This window comes from Temnothorax americanus, unplaced genomic scaffold (assembly GCF_048541705.1).
Source record: "Temnothorax americanus isolate GAGA-0224 unplaced genomic scaffold, ASM4854170v1 Scaffold3, whole genome shotgun sequence".
In the NCBI taxonomy this organism is placed as follows: domain Eukaryota; kingdom Metazoa; phylum Arthropoda; class Insecta; order Hymenoptera; family Formicidae; genus Temnothorax; species Temnothorax americanus.
The window spans coordinates 2,238,649-2,254,477 of record NW_027509442.1 but is presented as its reverse complement, the minus strand read 5'-3'; the positions used below and the strand labels follow the sequence as shown (position 1 = coordinate 2,254,477).

General features: G+C 43.8%; 1 protein-coding gene across 6 annotated transcripts in view; it reads right to left on the bottom strand.

Annotated features, from left to right (window-relative positions):
- Tfap-2 (transcription factor AP-2) overlaps positions 1–13,412 on the bottom strand; it is a 217,713-nt gene extending 204,301 nt beyond the window's left edge. The window contains exons 1-2 of one of the 6 annotated variants that reach the window (XM_077411981.1): positions 13,239–13,412; positions 988–1,179 (exon numbers count right to left, since the gene is read on the bottom strand). Coding sequence is in view for 1 of the 6 variants with exons in the window: in XM_077411984.1 (XP_077268110.1) it covers positions 988–1,023 (36 nt within the window). In the remaining 5 variants the exon portion in view is untranslated. Of the gene's footprint in view, positions 1–987; positions 1,180–4,303; positions 4,688–13,238 lie in introns of those variants that run through there. The other 5 variants (XM_077411978.1, XM_077411979.1, XM_077411980.1 and 2 more) reach the window with 5 other exon arrangements.
- Between the last annotated feature and the right edge of the window lie 2,417 nt (positions 13,413–15,829).

Genomic DNA, 15,829 nt, shown 5'->3' with positions numbered 1-15,829 from the left:
TTCGTCCGCAGACGCCTCGTTAGAATTACATATTCGAAATAATAAAATAATGAGAGAGCGCAGCTTCCGCGGGCGGGAGAATGAAATGTTCATTGCGCGACGATAGCTCTCTCTCTCTCTCTCTCTGTGCCGCATATAAATATTCATGTCACACACAGCAGCATGGAGCTAGGATATCCAGGATATATTCACGAGGATAATGTGTTTACTGCGGCGACGTGTCTTTATACCTCGGCTAAGGTAACGCGAGCTTCAAATTCAATATTTCCATCCGCGCCGCTGTCGCGAAAATTACACGGAGATATACATTCCAGTATTCTTACGGTCATATTAGAATGACTGAGGTAGACACCTTAAATAATGTGTAAATCTTTTTCGCGCTCGAAACTAAAATTCAATTACGCGAGAATTTATAATATCATTCGGAATCGGTTTATAAATCCCGTACGTAATATCTGCTTTAAAATATAAATTTTTTTCCACGTCTTCCATTTTCCATTTAGTGCAAAATACATAGCATGGTTATTTCACCGTCATAAAAATGTTATAGTTGAAGAATTTCCCTCCGAAATTTAGAATCACATTTTAAGATAGCATTTCACCGCAAAATAAAAAAATATGTGCGAAACATATAGAGAAAATTAAATATGTACAACCACGATACAGAGAGAATTTAATTTGTAAAAAAAATATTATTTTTATCAAAAAGTGCATTATTCAGAAAAATCTAAATAACCTTGTTAATTAAATACGTATTTGCATTGTAATTTAATGTCCCGTCGGCAGAATGGTATTCAAAAGTGTTAGAAACTACCGTTAACTATTCGCCGATTGCGTATATAAAAAATATTTAACAGTTATTTATAATATTTCCAGGCTGTGTATTATTCCTAAGTCTCGCAGAACGCGGAAATTTGACTAAACGCCGACGTTCATTCCAGCGCGAAAGCCGACATATAAAGTCGGCATGACAGATGTAACACTTACCTGCCAGGCGTTGGAGTCCAGAGCGAGGTAAGACATGTTGCTGTTACTGTCCTCCGTGATTGAAAAATTTGTGGGGTACCCGGAAACTCCTCGCCAATCGGCACGCTACCAATATCCAGCTTGTCACTCACGTTCCGAGATGATCGGCAGGCGGCATCTTCCGTCGGCAGCTTCGTGAAGAAGCGAGCTGTACTGGAAAAAAAACAGATGTGTTATATTCGAGCGAATATATAAATATTATTAATATTAAATGGAATAAAAAGTATTTCAAATAACGAGTTTATCGAAAATTGGTAGATGAATCGATTTAAAGTCAAATTCACATATTAAAAAGAAATTATCATAATTAACCGGTGGAAATAATCGCTTCCCTTAAAAACATTAATAAAGTAAGTTCAGATACATATGACTTACAATTAGCAAAATAATTTTTTTAATCTGAACTTTCACATTCATTTGTCATTACTACGTTTCAACTATAAAGGAAAATTATTTAATGAGGACTAATTGGATTTAAAAAACCTATGCGCATGCGGTGAAATTGCTTTCTCAAAGAAAATTTTAAGGAATTTTCGCACGATCCTTCTTTTGCACGCGAACTATACACGAGGCGGAAATATCGAGTAAGATTTGGCGAAAATTTCCTGCGGTGAGTAACAAAAATGCGAATTACTTTCGTCGGCCGGAATCCCCGGGGCGTCGCGTCAACGGATCGGGAACTTAGTTAAGCAAAGTTAAATACGGCTCCCCGAGGTGGCACGACCGCTTTTTAATTGCAAACACTTTCACAAAACGAGAAGATATTCCAAGACGCTCGACAAGCGGGAATTACAGCCCTAGCTTCTTTTTCGCTATTGAAATGTCTACGAGTATAAATATCTGCAGTTCCCAAGGTATTTACAAGTACAATCAGACACTTCATGGAAATGCTTAGCATCAATTCAGCATCAACTTGCGGTATCGCGGAAAGTTCACCACAACGGTGTTTAAAGATTTATTTTACTGTAAACACAGACTTAATTACGAGTAAGAATACGTCGTACAATGCTAAGATTAAAAATTACGTAAAATTCAGACAAGAGGCTTTCCATATTCTGATCAATTAACGAATAAAACAATAACAATGCCGAAACAGTCTCACAATCAGTGCTAAACGCAATAAAAATCACATCCCTTCAATTCGCATGCAGAAAAATATATCCATATATAAATAAAAAATATATAAGCTAACAAAAAAAACATAACCATTCAATTATATAAAAAGATTTATATTGGACGGAAAAATATGTGTATTCGAATGAACACTGTTTTAATCGCTCGACAAATCTTGTCAATAATAGTGAAATTGTAACGAAACTGTAGTGAAACTTTAGATAATGATTTATTACTGAAATATATATATATATATATATATATATCTCTCCCCCCCTCTCTCTCTCATCAACATTATATTCATAAAGAGCTATTGAACGCAATTATACCCGGTTCTCGCTTTCAAAATTAAAACACATATAATAACACCACACATCTTTCAATATACCCGGTGATTTATGCAAATCCGTGCAAAACAAAGGATATCATTATTAAATTTAAATGTAAGAAATATAACATATTTTCTGCATAGTACTGTTTCTACCACAGAATCTTCACGGAGTCCCTCTTTCCCCTTCCTTTCACCGTATTTAAATCAAACGGTGATCAAATACCGGCGGCACCGTCGACTTTATTACTTGACATCACAAAGTTCCATGCAACGAGTCAATCTGACCAACAAATTACTGCCTCTCTGTATTGTTTATTGTTATATCCGACTTACGTACCGTCCTCTCGCAGACACAAGCTTAAATTAAATCAGACGTTTACGAGCGAAATGATTAACCTTATACGTTACGCCAATAAGATATTATTTATGCACATTGTGCACTTTTTGTGCACAATGACGTCTATTGAACTCGCGAACTTGCATCTCCGAAGTAAAAGAACTGTTTGTTTATTCTCGAGAATCACTTTTTGCGAATAACATATATTTTACTTGCATTCTAAACATTTTTTGCTTATTGTATTTACTTTTTTTGAAAAAAAGAAACACATTTGTGTAGTAATAAATACTATGCATATGTAAAAAAAAATGCTAAAAAGTTTAACACTAAATTGGAAAACGTATTCACGCACCACTTCATCACACTGCAATAAAAATAACATTTCTATCATTTCATTTCTGTTCCCTTCATTTCTTGTGTTTACTGTGTTTAGTGAACCATAATTTTTCTATTCTCAAAGGTTTTTTACATTCACCGGAATTTATGATAGAAATTTTCAAAAACAAAGCGTAATGTTTGAAACACTATTACTACGTTTACGCGAGCGTTACTTCTGTAGTAACTTACGATAATTCCTTCGCGTAAACGGGATTTTGTAGTAACTTACGATACGTTACTCCGCGTAAGTTACTACAGAAGTAACGCTCGCGTAAACGTAGTATATGTGCCACGTTTGTTAAACGAAAGAAATTTAATCCGTCAATCGTTTTCGAGAATCAAGGTCGCTTTATCTACGTAATCCCAAATATATGTGACTGTTCTCGCACACGTACACACAGAGAAGAAAAGTTCCTCTTTCTTTATATTTTTAAAATAAGACGCGACGACGATATTCTAATGAACTCCTGGCTGTTGGAAAAAAAAACATTAATCGCAGACTGCGTCCAAGTGGCTTTTGCCTACACCGCAGCTACATCGTTAAATTTCTTCCGGCAGCTATTTGGCTTCGCGATTGCTCCAAGGACTCCACGTTAAAAAGAAACAGTCCAAGGTCACCGCCGCCGCGCCGCATTTCGCACAGCGTTCGCGGCGATCACTCGCGCGAGGCACGTTATGTCCTCGTCGTTACTTTCCGGAGCACACTCGATTCGTCGCTGGTGCAAAAGTTAAAGCCGGACCGCAACGTCCAGGAGATACACGTCGCAAACTCACCTCCTCGTCACGATCTCGCGGCGAATCACCGACGGGCGGACAGCGGCGACGGCATCCGCGACGGCCACCGATCGCGTTTTCGCGTCAGACTCACGATAAAAAGATGAAAATGCGCTCCCGCGATATCTGTCGCGAGCGAGATGACGCGCGCACGTACGTACACGCGTGTCCTTCGTAACTTAATCCGCAAGCGGATTATCGGAGGCTAATTCGAAACGCAGTCAGACCATCCCTCTCTTTCTTTCACACACTCTCTCTCTCTCTCACTCTCGCGCTCCTACCGACCGCCGGCGACCGGCTCGCTCCCTTCCTTCTCTCCCTTCCGTGATCTTTCTTTTTCTTACCCCCTCTTCACCCCCGCTCGCTCGTTCTCCGCGCTCGCGAACGGTCTACGTGTCTTCCTCTCTCTTTCTTTCTCTCTCTTTCTTTCTTCCCCTCTTGCAAGTACTGCTGGGCAGTATGCGGTATGTGTACTTGATCGCACCTTGGAATCACTCGGTGGCACGTCGAAGATGGCAGGCGGACCGGCGTGGCGGCGTGGCGCGACGACTCCGAGGACGCGCGCCACGCGAGAAAATGCACGAAAGCAGATGAGAGGACAGTGATGTCGGAGCGAAGGTAGCTTCCGGTCGCGTCGCGTCGCGTAGCGTTGCGTTACGTTACGTTTTCTGTATCTCGTGCCGTGTGTCCCGGATGTGTATTGGCCCACCGCACGTGGCGCCTCGCGACGTCGCACTGCGCTCCAGGCAAGAGAGGCGCCGCGGCGCCCCCCTCCTGCCCCTCCAAGCCGCCACCCCTGCCGCGGCAACGATGCGCCTCCGCCACCACCCGCGGCGCGGTACTATCGCCTGCCCCCGCGGGGGTGTGGTGCCTCCGCCTACAGTCACACGACGGACCCTGCGCGGCCCTGTTCCATATACCTGCCTCTGCCTGTACCGGAGCCGGAGAGGGATGACGACGGGCTAACCTAACCCTAACCCCTAACCCCCGAGCGCGACGCGACGTGACGCGTCGCGTCGCGTCGCGAAGTAACTTCGCGGGCCGAGCCGCGTCGAGAGATGTAGTGTAGATTTACGAGAGAGACGCCGGTGAATGAGTTACCGCCGATATTTGGACAGATATGAGGATGGGGGATGAAACGAGATGCCAACGAACCACCGCCGATGAAATCGAACCATCGAACGATCGAACGCCAAGAGATCTACTTTCATTCGTCTCAAACCTATTTTTTTTCGAATCTCAGAAGTTTAAATTTATCCTTCCGAACACGTCAGATTTAACGTGTTCGAAATCATTCGTGATAATCTGAAATTGGTATGCCGGGATAAACCACATATTTTAACGTGATATATTTATATAAATTCAGAATTGCCTGTATATGCTTAAAATGTACTTAATTTGAGAAACAAAGAAGGTTTTGAAAGATTATTTTTAGTTTTATTTTTTATTGTTAAAAAAAGAATTAACATTTTTAATCAATTTATAAGAAAGATTGCACGTATGTTTGTGATCGAACAAAACTTTTATTGAGCCAAGTATCTCGACGTGCCAGTATTATTCTGGTCCGTTAGAGAATTTACAAGATAAATAATACTTGCCAAATAACCATTATAGTATAGAACAGTACGAATAGTACAGCAATTATAAATGTGAAATTCAAAAGATTAAACGGAGCAAACTGTTTAAACACTTGCCTAAAGTCAAACAAATTCAATAAAACTTACAAAAAGTTTACAAAATTAAAATCGTCCTGAAATAACCAAGAATTAAAATAATTGGTAGAATTTTCAAAGATATATTTTAAGTCAATTCTTGTAATAAATTGTTGTAAATTTATAGATACAAAAGATCGGTTCAATTGCATGAACCTCTTATCCAAATCAATGTCTAATATTTTATAATAGATAAAAAGAAAGCAATTGCAGAAACTACCTAGTTTACGAAATCTTTCTCCTTTGCTTTTGTTTCAGAAGAGACATTCCCTTTGTAAATTTTTCTCGGACTTGGCTATCTTCCGAGGGACCCGCGTAATTTGTCCAGCAGAGAATTCGAATCCGCCCGAAAAGTCCTCGGCGCGTATATCGGGTGGCGGATACGTACGACGAGGTAAGAAAAAACCGGTGGAGGGTGAGAAGGGACGGAACCGTCGACTCGTCGGCACGAGACGCAGACGGATATCGGATGCGTCTGCCAGCTTGGGACTCGTATACGAGACGTTACCGCATCCCTGCTATCTCTCCCGGCAGCCAGCGTCGCGCAATCCACAGCTACATTGCCGCGCGCGACGTATACAGACGGCGGAAACGACGACGGGCAGGCGCAATCTGCGCATGGCCGATATCGATGTCCCCCTCGTTTCCCCCCTCCGGCGAGTATGCTCCTTGAATATACTGCCACTACCGTACGCCGGTCCACCCTTGTCACCCTCCCTACCCCTGTTATCCCCACTATGCTGTTGTGTGCACAGCGCGCTGCGAGTTACCACGCTGCAGCCCCTTTCTTCGTACGCCCCTGTCGTCGCTCTGCCCCGACTCCTCTCGCCCGTCCCACTCGTGCCTCGTGCTTTTGCCCCCGTCAAGGAGAAAACGGGAGCGGCGCAGGAGGAACAAGAGGTTGGAGGAGGTAACGATGAAAGAGGAAGAGGAGGAGGAGGAGGAGGAGTAGAAACGGGAAAAAGTGGAGGGAAAGAGAGGTGCTTATGAACAGGCCAAGACGACGCAGCTTCTGTTTTCCCTCCTCCCCCCCCTCCCTGGAGATTTCGGCGAATTTTCACGCCGGCGTTATTACGCCCTCTTCTTCTTTCCTCTCTTCGCTAGTAGAGTCGACTACTCTTTTCTTCTTTCCCTTTTTTTCTCGCTCCTTCTCTCTTCCCCGCGCGACGTTTGGTCTCGTATCCTATATGTTGAACCTCGTTTGCTTCCTACGCGCGACGAAGGGGTAGGCGTGTGATGACGAGCGTCGCTGATTTTAGGTTGGAATGCAGCCATTTGGAAAGTGTGTTTTCGTGTACGGGGTCGGTCGATATTTTCTCACAGCAGACGAGCAGTTTCTCGGAAATTTTCGCGGTTTTCAGACAAACCCCGAAATTTCTCACTCGGTTTTTTATTAGAGAATGTGCTCGGAAATTAGTGTCGTTCAATCGTCCCTTATTTTTTTTAGTTTGTAGTATATCTCATTCATTGCTTGTTTGCGAAAATATGATACAAATTGTTATAGCTAGATTTTAAACACGAATTAATAATTTATATATTTTTTATACAACAATTGAACAATAATTTATCAAAATTAATGAAAAATCAATCTCAGTTGTTGCTTTTATTTACGCGATTATATACTCGCAAGCGCGGACACGATATGGATTACAATATGAGAGAAAGTTATGCGCTGAAAAATCATTAAATCACAATTTCCATGATGAGTCACAATTGTTTTAGCGTAAGAATTTACCGCACATCGTTCAATTCTGGACCGTCAGGACGAAACGTAATGAAGGCCTCGGAACAATCAGTTTCAATCATCCTCTCGAAACAATTATTAACGGTCCGTATAGTTGTCTATAGCATTGTCGAGTACGTCACGTCCTGCTACATTCAGGAGGCCTTATATGGATCAATCAGCCGTGCACGCATATTAGATTCATCTTTAATAATCACCAGGCACAATATAACGCGGTTTATCATCAGGCCAGCGCCTATACCTGACGACATTAAATACTGATTATTTCGAATAAATAACGGTTTAGCGCCGCATGTATGTCAGATTCATTTCGATGTACTTAATTCTCTCTTCACTCGGGACCACGAATGTCATGACAGTTTCATGCAACGCGCGCGGTCCTCCAATGCGGTACCCTTGGGCGCCATGTCGCTCGCCGATCCATTTGTGCGCGCCCGCGACTGGCCATTCAAGCGATTCAATGCAAATTTAAATCAACCGTTATTATTAAAATTAATTGTTTCTTTTACGGGATTTAATGTCAAAATATAAAATATAATTCTCGCGGAACGAAGCCGTTCATGTGTTTGTCGTATCTTTTTCACTTTGAACACTTAACCAGCACTGGAGACGCCCGTTTTACCGTAATAAAATAAATTATAAATTTTGTCGTAATTATAGTGAATAGTAAATGTATTAATTGATCCGTGTGTTAACGTATTATACCTATACCTTTGACTCGGTATGTATCGTGCGAGTAGTTAAAGTTAAAACATTAAAAGCACTGCCCGCGGTTAAGCTCCGATTGGCGACACAAGAAAGCGATTTCACGGGCGGATGGCGGCGAATCGCCGTACGTGGACCTCGATCGTGGCGTCCAGCCGATCGGAGTCTACGTTAAAGTTACGAGAGAGGTCAAGCCGTCCATCTTCTTGCTGGAAAGCAATGCGCACCACGCCTATATGTTAAATCGTGACTCGATCGGGAATAAGGAGGAAGAAGAGGCGCCGGTGTTATTATTAGCGCCCGTGGAACAACCTGATGCGATCCCCGTCGGTATCCATAGGCGGGTCGTTCGTGAATCGCCCGGCGTGGAGCGAAAGGGGCGACTGGCGAGAGAAGTGAGATCGGCAAACAACGGAGGGCCGCGTTGCACAATTAACGAGACCCGCCGATTCGACTCGAGTCGAGTACGGATCGAGTGGTGAGGTCGAGTGGGGTCAAGTCGAGTGCAGTCGCGTGGTACGAGTCGTCACTCGTGCCACACGATACCGGCACGATATCCCGGGCGCAATTGCGATTCGCCTACAGATGGAGAATAACGCGAATTACCGCCTCTTTGGCTGTGCTTCGCGGTAACGCTTAGAAGGGAGGAGGCGGAGTTCGCTCGCCATTCTTCGCCACGACGATCGACCGCGACTTTAGTATCTAAGAGGTCTCCCTTTAGCATAATAAGAAATAAACATTATATCTCTCTCCCCCTTTTCCCCTTCCCCCCCCCTCTCTCTCTCTCTCCCTCTCTCCTCCCTCTCTCTCTCTTTACCATGGATATTATATGACGAACGTTGAGTTGTGCTGACACGATTACCGAATATATACGATAAAATATCGCAGTTTCACAGCTAGTTTTGTGCAACTTTTTCAGATTAAATGTCTTAAATTAAAAATAGAGATATCAAAAAAGAATCGAATATTGAAAAATCGATTTCGAAATTAAAAAGCATAATATGAATCATAGGAAAAAATATTAGAACAAGTGTTTTCAATACTAAAATTTCTAATCGGCTCCAAATTATTTATGATATTTCTTTATATTTTTCAGAGAAAAATGAAAATTACAATTCCAATAGGTAGTATGTATGTATGTAGTATCTATTTTTCGCGCATTATTTATATTTAATTATTAATAATAACATTCCTTTTTATTTTCAAGACATTGATATTGAAATTTTTAAATATTTAATATTTAATTTTCAAAATTGTTTTAAATCGTTTCATTAATAATATAAAAGTGTTCTGAATAAATTCATTTACTATTAGGATTTATGATAATATTAATGTAATGTTCTAAAACTTTTTTTAACGACTTATATTTTTTGTCAAAATTATATTGCTCTACTTCAGAAAAGGGAATAGTATCTTTTAAAGCAATATTCAACCTGTCATAGAAGATAATTCTCAAGAAATTCACTGTAACCTATTTTGTTTTAGGGGACGTGACGTTATAACGCCGCAACTCGTTCGTGTGATGCAATTTAACTACCACGTCATTACTCCCGAAGTTAAGCCGGTGTAAGTTCGAAATTACTAGTTAAATTGCATATATCTATGCGAGAGCCGAGAGCGCCGTGTAATCTGCCCATGTGTTTATCCATCGGTAGGTAGTCGTGCATATACCGTGCCTCTCCATCATCGGGATGGTCACCGGGACCATCTTAGCCTAATTACCTAATAATTCGAGGCGGTAACTTCGACTCCGTCTAAGTGGTTTGCGCCCGTCGCGAGAAGACCGATATATCTATAACGCTAAATTGCGATTGAACGTTCCTCGTATACACACCCAAATCCAACAAGTTTCCTCGTTGCTCGTAATTCATAGAATAAAATGTATATTTTGCATTATATGGTTATTTACATCGCGTAATATTTTCGCATTGATGACGCAGAAACCTTTGAAATTGCCGGTATAAAATGCGTATTTATACATTTACGACTTTAACGACAAAAAGTATTTATATAATGTTTATGAAACATATAGATATTTTCTATAATATTATTATATTCGATATTAATTCAATATTATATATATAAAACAACATTCCACGTTACATTCACAAAATGCGTGCGGCAAAAAAAAACATTTCAAAAACGGAAAGATAAACATAAATATGGACAAAAGAGCAATTTCTCGAAAACACATCACTGATTTATATTATTTCGGCGGACAAATGATGCTTTGATCGAAGGGACGTTCTCAATCCTCGGCTTGATAGCCGAATCCTTCTATGCGCTGAAGTGCTTCGGTAAAAAAAGAACGAGCGATCAATAGGACGTCCGATCAATAAATCCCCGGTGATCGCCCCGCGATGTAAAGGGATACACCCCAAATCGATCGCCTATTGATTTTGCGGGGACCGCAAACGGGGCGCGCATCTTCCCTTCCGAGTATCCTTTCACATCGCGAGCGCTTCGGGCTGTCAGGTGCCAGCCGCCAGGGCCATTCTTGTCCCGAAAACGTGAGGCGCGCGAGCTGATTTTTCTATAAACACGTCCGCACACACAAACTCCAGATCACGTTGCGTAGCCCCCGCCGCCTCCCTCTGTCTGCCAATCCCTATAAGCGCGACGTTATAGCGCTTGTTGACTCAAACGCGTGGCAAATTCGTGGGCCCTTTCAAACGTCTCCTCTTCTCGTCTCTCGACACGCATCGACGGGATTACACCTCACGTAATACGTCTCGCGGTAATTCGCCTCATTGTTACGTCAATCCACTCGTCTCCCCGTACGGATCGAAATCGTCGTCCTCGAAATAGCGCGAGATTCCGCCGCGGGCCGGATTGTCGGGCGACGCGAGACGACGCGACGGGGAATCGCGTTTGCTTTGGGACGATTTTTTTTCCTCTCCCTCGCGGTCGCGACGGCAACAACGGCGGCGACGAATAAATATTTACCACTACGAAAAAGAGAGAGAGAGAGAGAGAGAGAGAGAGAGAAAGAGAGAGAGAGAAAGAAGCGCGCGCGCGCGCGTAATCGGTATTTATTCAAACGTCCATTTCCCCGCGCGACTCCATTTTCTTATATTCTTCCGAAACTTCGTTTCGCGAAGTCCGCGAAGGGCGGCCGGCGGACAAAGGAAACGCCCGCGCGGCAATAAGGGCGAGCCGGGAGCCCAAACTTTCGTAATTACAATAAACAAGTCTCTCGCGGGCGCGGGGCAAAACGCCAACGCCCCCGCTCTCCCCCCTCCTCACCTTCTCCCGCTCCTCTCCCTGCCTTGTCTCCCGCGGCCCCCGCCCGAGAGTACAAACGCCTCGCGGTAATAACATGCAAATTGCCGGCTTACCTAACGTCTGGACTTTGTGAGGTCTTTTTGAAATGTGATTTCTTGCTACTTTGAATCCGCGAACGGCGCGCGACGCGCTCTTCGAAGTCCCCCGGTGTACTTTTATAAGAGGGTCAAAAGATTGCGCCGCGCCGTCCGCAAGCGGAATATCGATGACGGCTTTTTATCGCAGATTTATTTCGCGGCGGCTTTCGAGGAGTAAGTAGCGGCATCTGCACGTTTACGCGACGCTGAACGTCTTCGCGTCACTTGTTGCGGCAATTGCGCGATAGAACGATTATCAATAATTTATATGTGGACGTAAACCATCTCCAGTATATAAGTAATAAATATAGAATAATTGTAATATAAAATACAGTATAGGGATCGCGTACAATAATGCAGTGTGTAGATTTAGGAACTATATATATACACCTATACACGTATAGGGGAAGGGGGGGTATATTATATAATTATACATAATTTTCATAACACAATTATATCATTTTATATAAAAAGTATTATATTTTGATGAATCTTCTCTAAACAAAGATCTCTAAGCAAAAATTTGTATCTAGCTTGAATTTTAGGACTTCTAATTAAAAATTAAAGTAATTTAAATCGACCTCACTGGCAATATATATAACGTCTTTCCGATATGAACATTGAAAAACTGTGAGCCAACTTGGTTTGTCGGATTCACACAGCACTTTTTTCAGATCGATATCGAGACATTATTAATTTCGACCATGGTTTTGGTCCGTTGATGCAATTTCTAAATTAAATAGTTTTTTAATTTTATTGCGAAAAATATTACCCCAGCCAGGGTTTGAACCTGGAACCTCCCGTATACCGTGCGGGTGTCGTGCCAATTCGACCACTGGGGCTGTGGTAATATTTATCGCAATAACAACTGTAAGATGGAGCACCGATTACTAGGTCGACGGTGTATAATAAACAGAATAATAAATTTCTTTCGCCAGTATATAGAATTTTTCAATGTTCATATCGGAAAGACGTTATATATATTGCCAGTCAGGTCGATTTAAATTACTTTAATTGTTATTCTATATACTGGCGAAAGAAATTTATTATTCTTCTAATTAAATTTCAACGTATGTGCAGAAATGACTCATAAAGGAACACGCTTCTGCTTTTGCCGCACAATATTATAAGGGCCAAAGCACATATATGACAGTCGTAGTCGTGGGCGTAAGTAACGCACAAGCTCTGGCGTATCCTGATCCGGGTCAGGTCGGGGACTACGACCGTCTCGTATATCGCTACGTCATGTTACGTTCTTTGGCCCTATGTCGTATCCGTCGCGTATACGCGTCAATCCTCGTGCGTTGACTTCCGACACCAGCGCGGCGTATACGACTTACGACAGTCGTAAACGGTTACGACAATCCTTGTGCGTAGGCCCTAAAGCCTTTGTCAAACGCTGCACAATTCACGGTAAATTATTCACTTCTTCTCGCTTCGCGTTTCATAAAACGCGTATCTTCATTAACCCATAATTACTACGACTAAACCATGAGTCGTAACGCGAATATTAAGTTAATTTCGTTAAATGATCGGTCACAAAATAACAAAGTGAAATAAACTCGAGTAAGTATGTGGATTGTATCCCAGGGTTTCTCTCTCTCTCTCTCTCTCTCTCTCTCTCTCTCTCGATATCCGCGCCGGCTAAAAGACTAGACGCGACCTCGCCACGGCACTCGAAGGTCAATCTCCAACGCGACCGAGATTCCGTTCGAGTGCGCGCGCACGTAATGCAAGAATAATAAATACGACTCACCTCCGATGATAATTCGATTCCATCCCGTTCGGCCCTTCCAGCGATGCCGAACCTGATGTCATGTTTCGAATTAGCCGCTATCCCGCGAAGTGGAACGTGGAAACGGTGGGCGAGCGCGCTCTCGCCTCTCTCCTGCCCGCGACCGCGACCGCCCTCACCGAGGGCGATTCTAATAGCGGTATACGCCGTACGTCGTGGCCTCTCGTGGACTCCTCGCAATCCTCGCCCCGCCGATCATCTCCCCGCGTCCCGCCGCGTCCGCGTCGTAGGACAAGGCGAAACTCGTCGCCGGCAGCGCGCGGTTGCGTGGCGCTCGCGATCCGGTAGCGTTTGAAAAGGGAACAAAAGAAACATGGCGGTCCGAGCCGCGACTGCGGAGTGCGGGCGCGCGTTCGCCCCGCGCGGCCGCGCATCGTACTGATAATCACGCTAATGACCGCGTGTCAATCCCCCGACAATTTCGCGATTCCGCCGTGGGATGTAGGAGGCGGGGAGAACAGCCTAACGCTCGAGCGTGATATACCTGCCTCCGTCTCTCTCTCTTTCTCTCTCTCCCGTCTCTCGTTCGTATCGCCCGTGGTCAGAGCGTGGCGTGATCAAGTAGCGTTTGAAAGCCGACGCCGATGCGCCGTTGCGCCGTCCTCGCGCGAATTCCAACGTCGTCGTCCGGACACGAAACGAGCGGGCGGGACGGGACCCGCGCGCCCAACCGCGGCGTACCCGTCGGCTCTTATAATTCGCGATAAAACATTGGTTCGGTCCGTTATTGAGGGTTAGGGGCGGGGGAGGGGGGTAGACCCCGATCGTGCACCCACCGCGCGAACACGCTCCCGACTCCCGACTGTTCAGTGTTCACTGTTCCCCGCGGCCCGCGTACCGCGGACCGGAATTTAGAAACGGACCGGAACGGGGATCAATATATCGATTAATCTACCACGCGCGTATCCCGCGTGACGCACGATGCACGATCTCGCCGTCTCGCGCGGTTATTTCGAATTTATATCACGCGGCCGGCGGACAACTTATCTTTAATACGACGCGACGTTTAAACGATATAATTTACCGGTTTCTTCAGTTCTTTTTTGTTTCGAATAAATTTAGAGATATCCGTATTAAAAAGAGCCAGACGTCGTTCGTTGATTTATCGCGTTGGTGATTTAGAATTAATCTTTACGATTACGACAATAGGATTATGCGATATTAGTCACCACAACGACACGTTTTCTTTTGGTGAAACTCAATACTCGATAGCGACTTTTAGAAAATAACGAAATAGACAGATTGTTTATAGAATTTTTATGTATATAACTACAGGGCGACCCATTTGCCCGCGCTATCAAAAATGGTATTTTCTCGTTTCTAATTTCCTCCATTGCGGATATCTCTTTGTCTGCGTAACATGTTGCGGCTATGAACTTCGGCCAATGGACAAACTGGGTTATTGCAAATAGCAAACACACACCGTGGAGCTTCTTCAGCCCGTCGCTTCCGCGATGCATTCTATCCGCGCTCTACCTGCGTTGTCAGGAGAGCACTCTCATAAACAATACGGTACAATGCGTTTCGTTTGATCATAACTTTCTCGGTGGTTGGCGCTATAAGAGATTTATACTTTCATGACCGCACGACGTTACATGATCGTAATTTATGAGAGAAGTAGAGAGAGACGAGTGTATCTGAATAAAATATCAACGAAATATATCTTTTATGTTATAATTGTAACTTTGAATGAAACAGCGACAATGTCAATAATATATAAATATGATGAGTGCGTCTCCAAGTGAATTCAAATTAAGTTCAATTAATTTTGAAATTATCACACCATGTATTTCATATTTATAAAAATGTAGAGAAATATTGGGAAACAAGTAAAATATTCTTTCGCGCGACTCTCAATAACTTTCCCGTAGAAAATGTAAATTCCAATTAACCTTAAATTAGCGCAAATTCGTAAATATCAATTAAGCGTCTCTCTCGCGATTTAAAAGCGTCACGATCACTCGCTTGCGCATTACCTTCTCCTCTACGCTATATCATTATTCTTGAGGCGCGCAGTGACTTGCGCGGGACTTACGGTCCTTAAATTCGCTCTGCCCACGAAAACAGCGGCGGTGCCCCTGAAGAAGGAGCGGAGGGCATCTTCTCGTAGTGGTCTCGACGGAAACGATTCGGGCGTTAGTATGGAACGGGCAAGAGAGCTGGAGACTTTATCATGGCATTCGCTCGTCTCTCTCATTAGTTGGCTGGCACGCCGCCCCCGGGGCCGGACTGTGCGTGAGTTTAATCTGTGCGGGCCGCAGGCGCGTGTGCGTGAACGTTCTCTCCCTCTCATTCTCTCTCACTCACTCGCTCACTCACATCCTTGTTTCGTACAGTCGTACGTACGTGTCGGCGCGCACGCATATAACGTGTGTGCATATGCATATACGAGATGCAGCGTGGGCGGCGCGCACACGCTACGAAGGTATTCCGAAGGGGAGCATGCGGGACGCGAAAAGCGGCACGAAAGCCGCGTAATATGGGAATGCGAGGCGGTTCGATTTTAAGTGGAGAGAACAAATATCCCTTTCCTTATACTCTTGCCGGCTAGA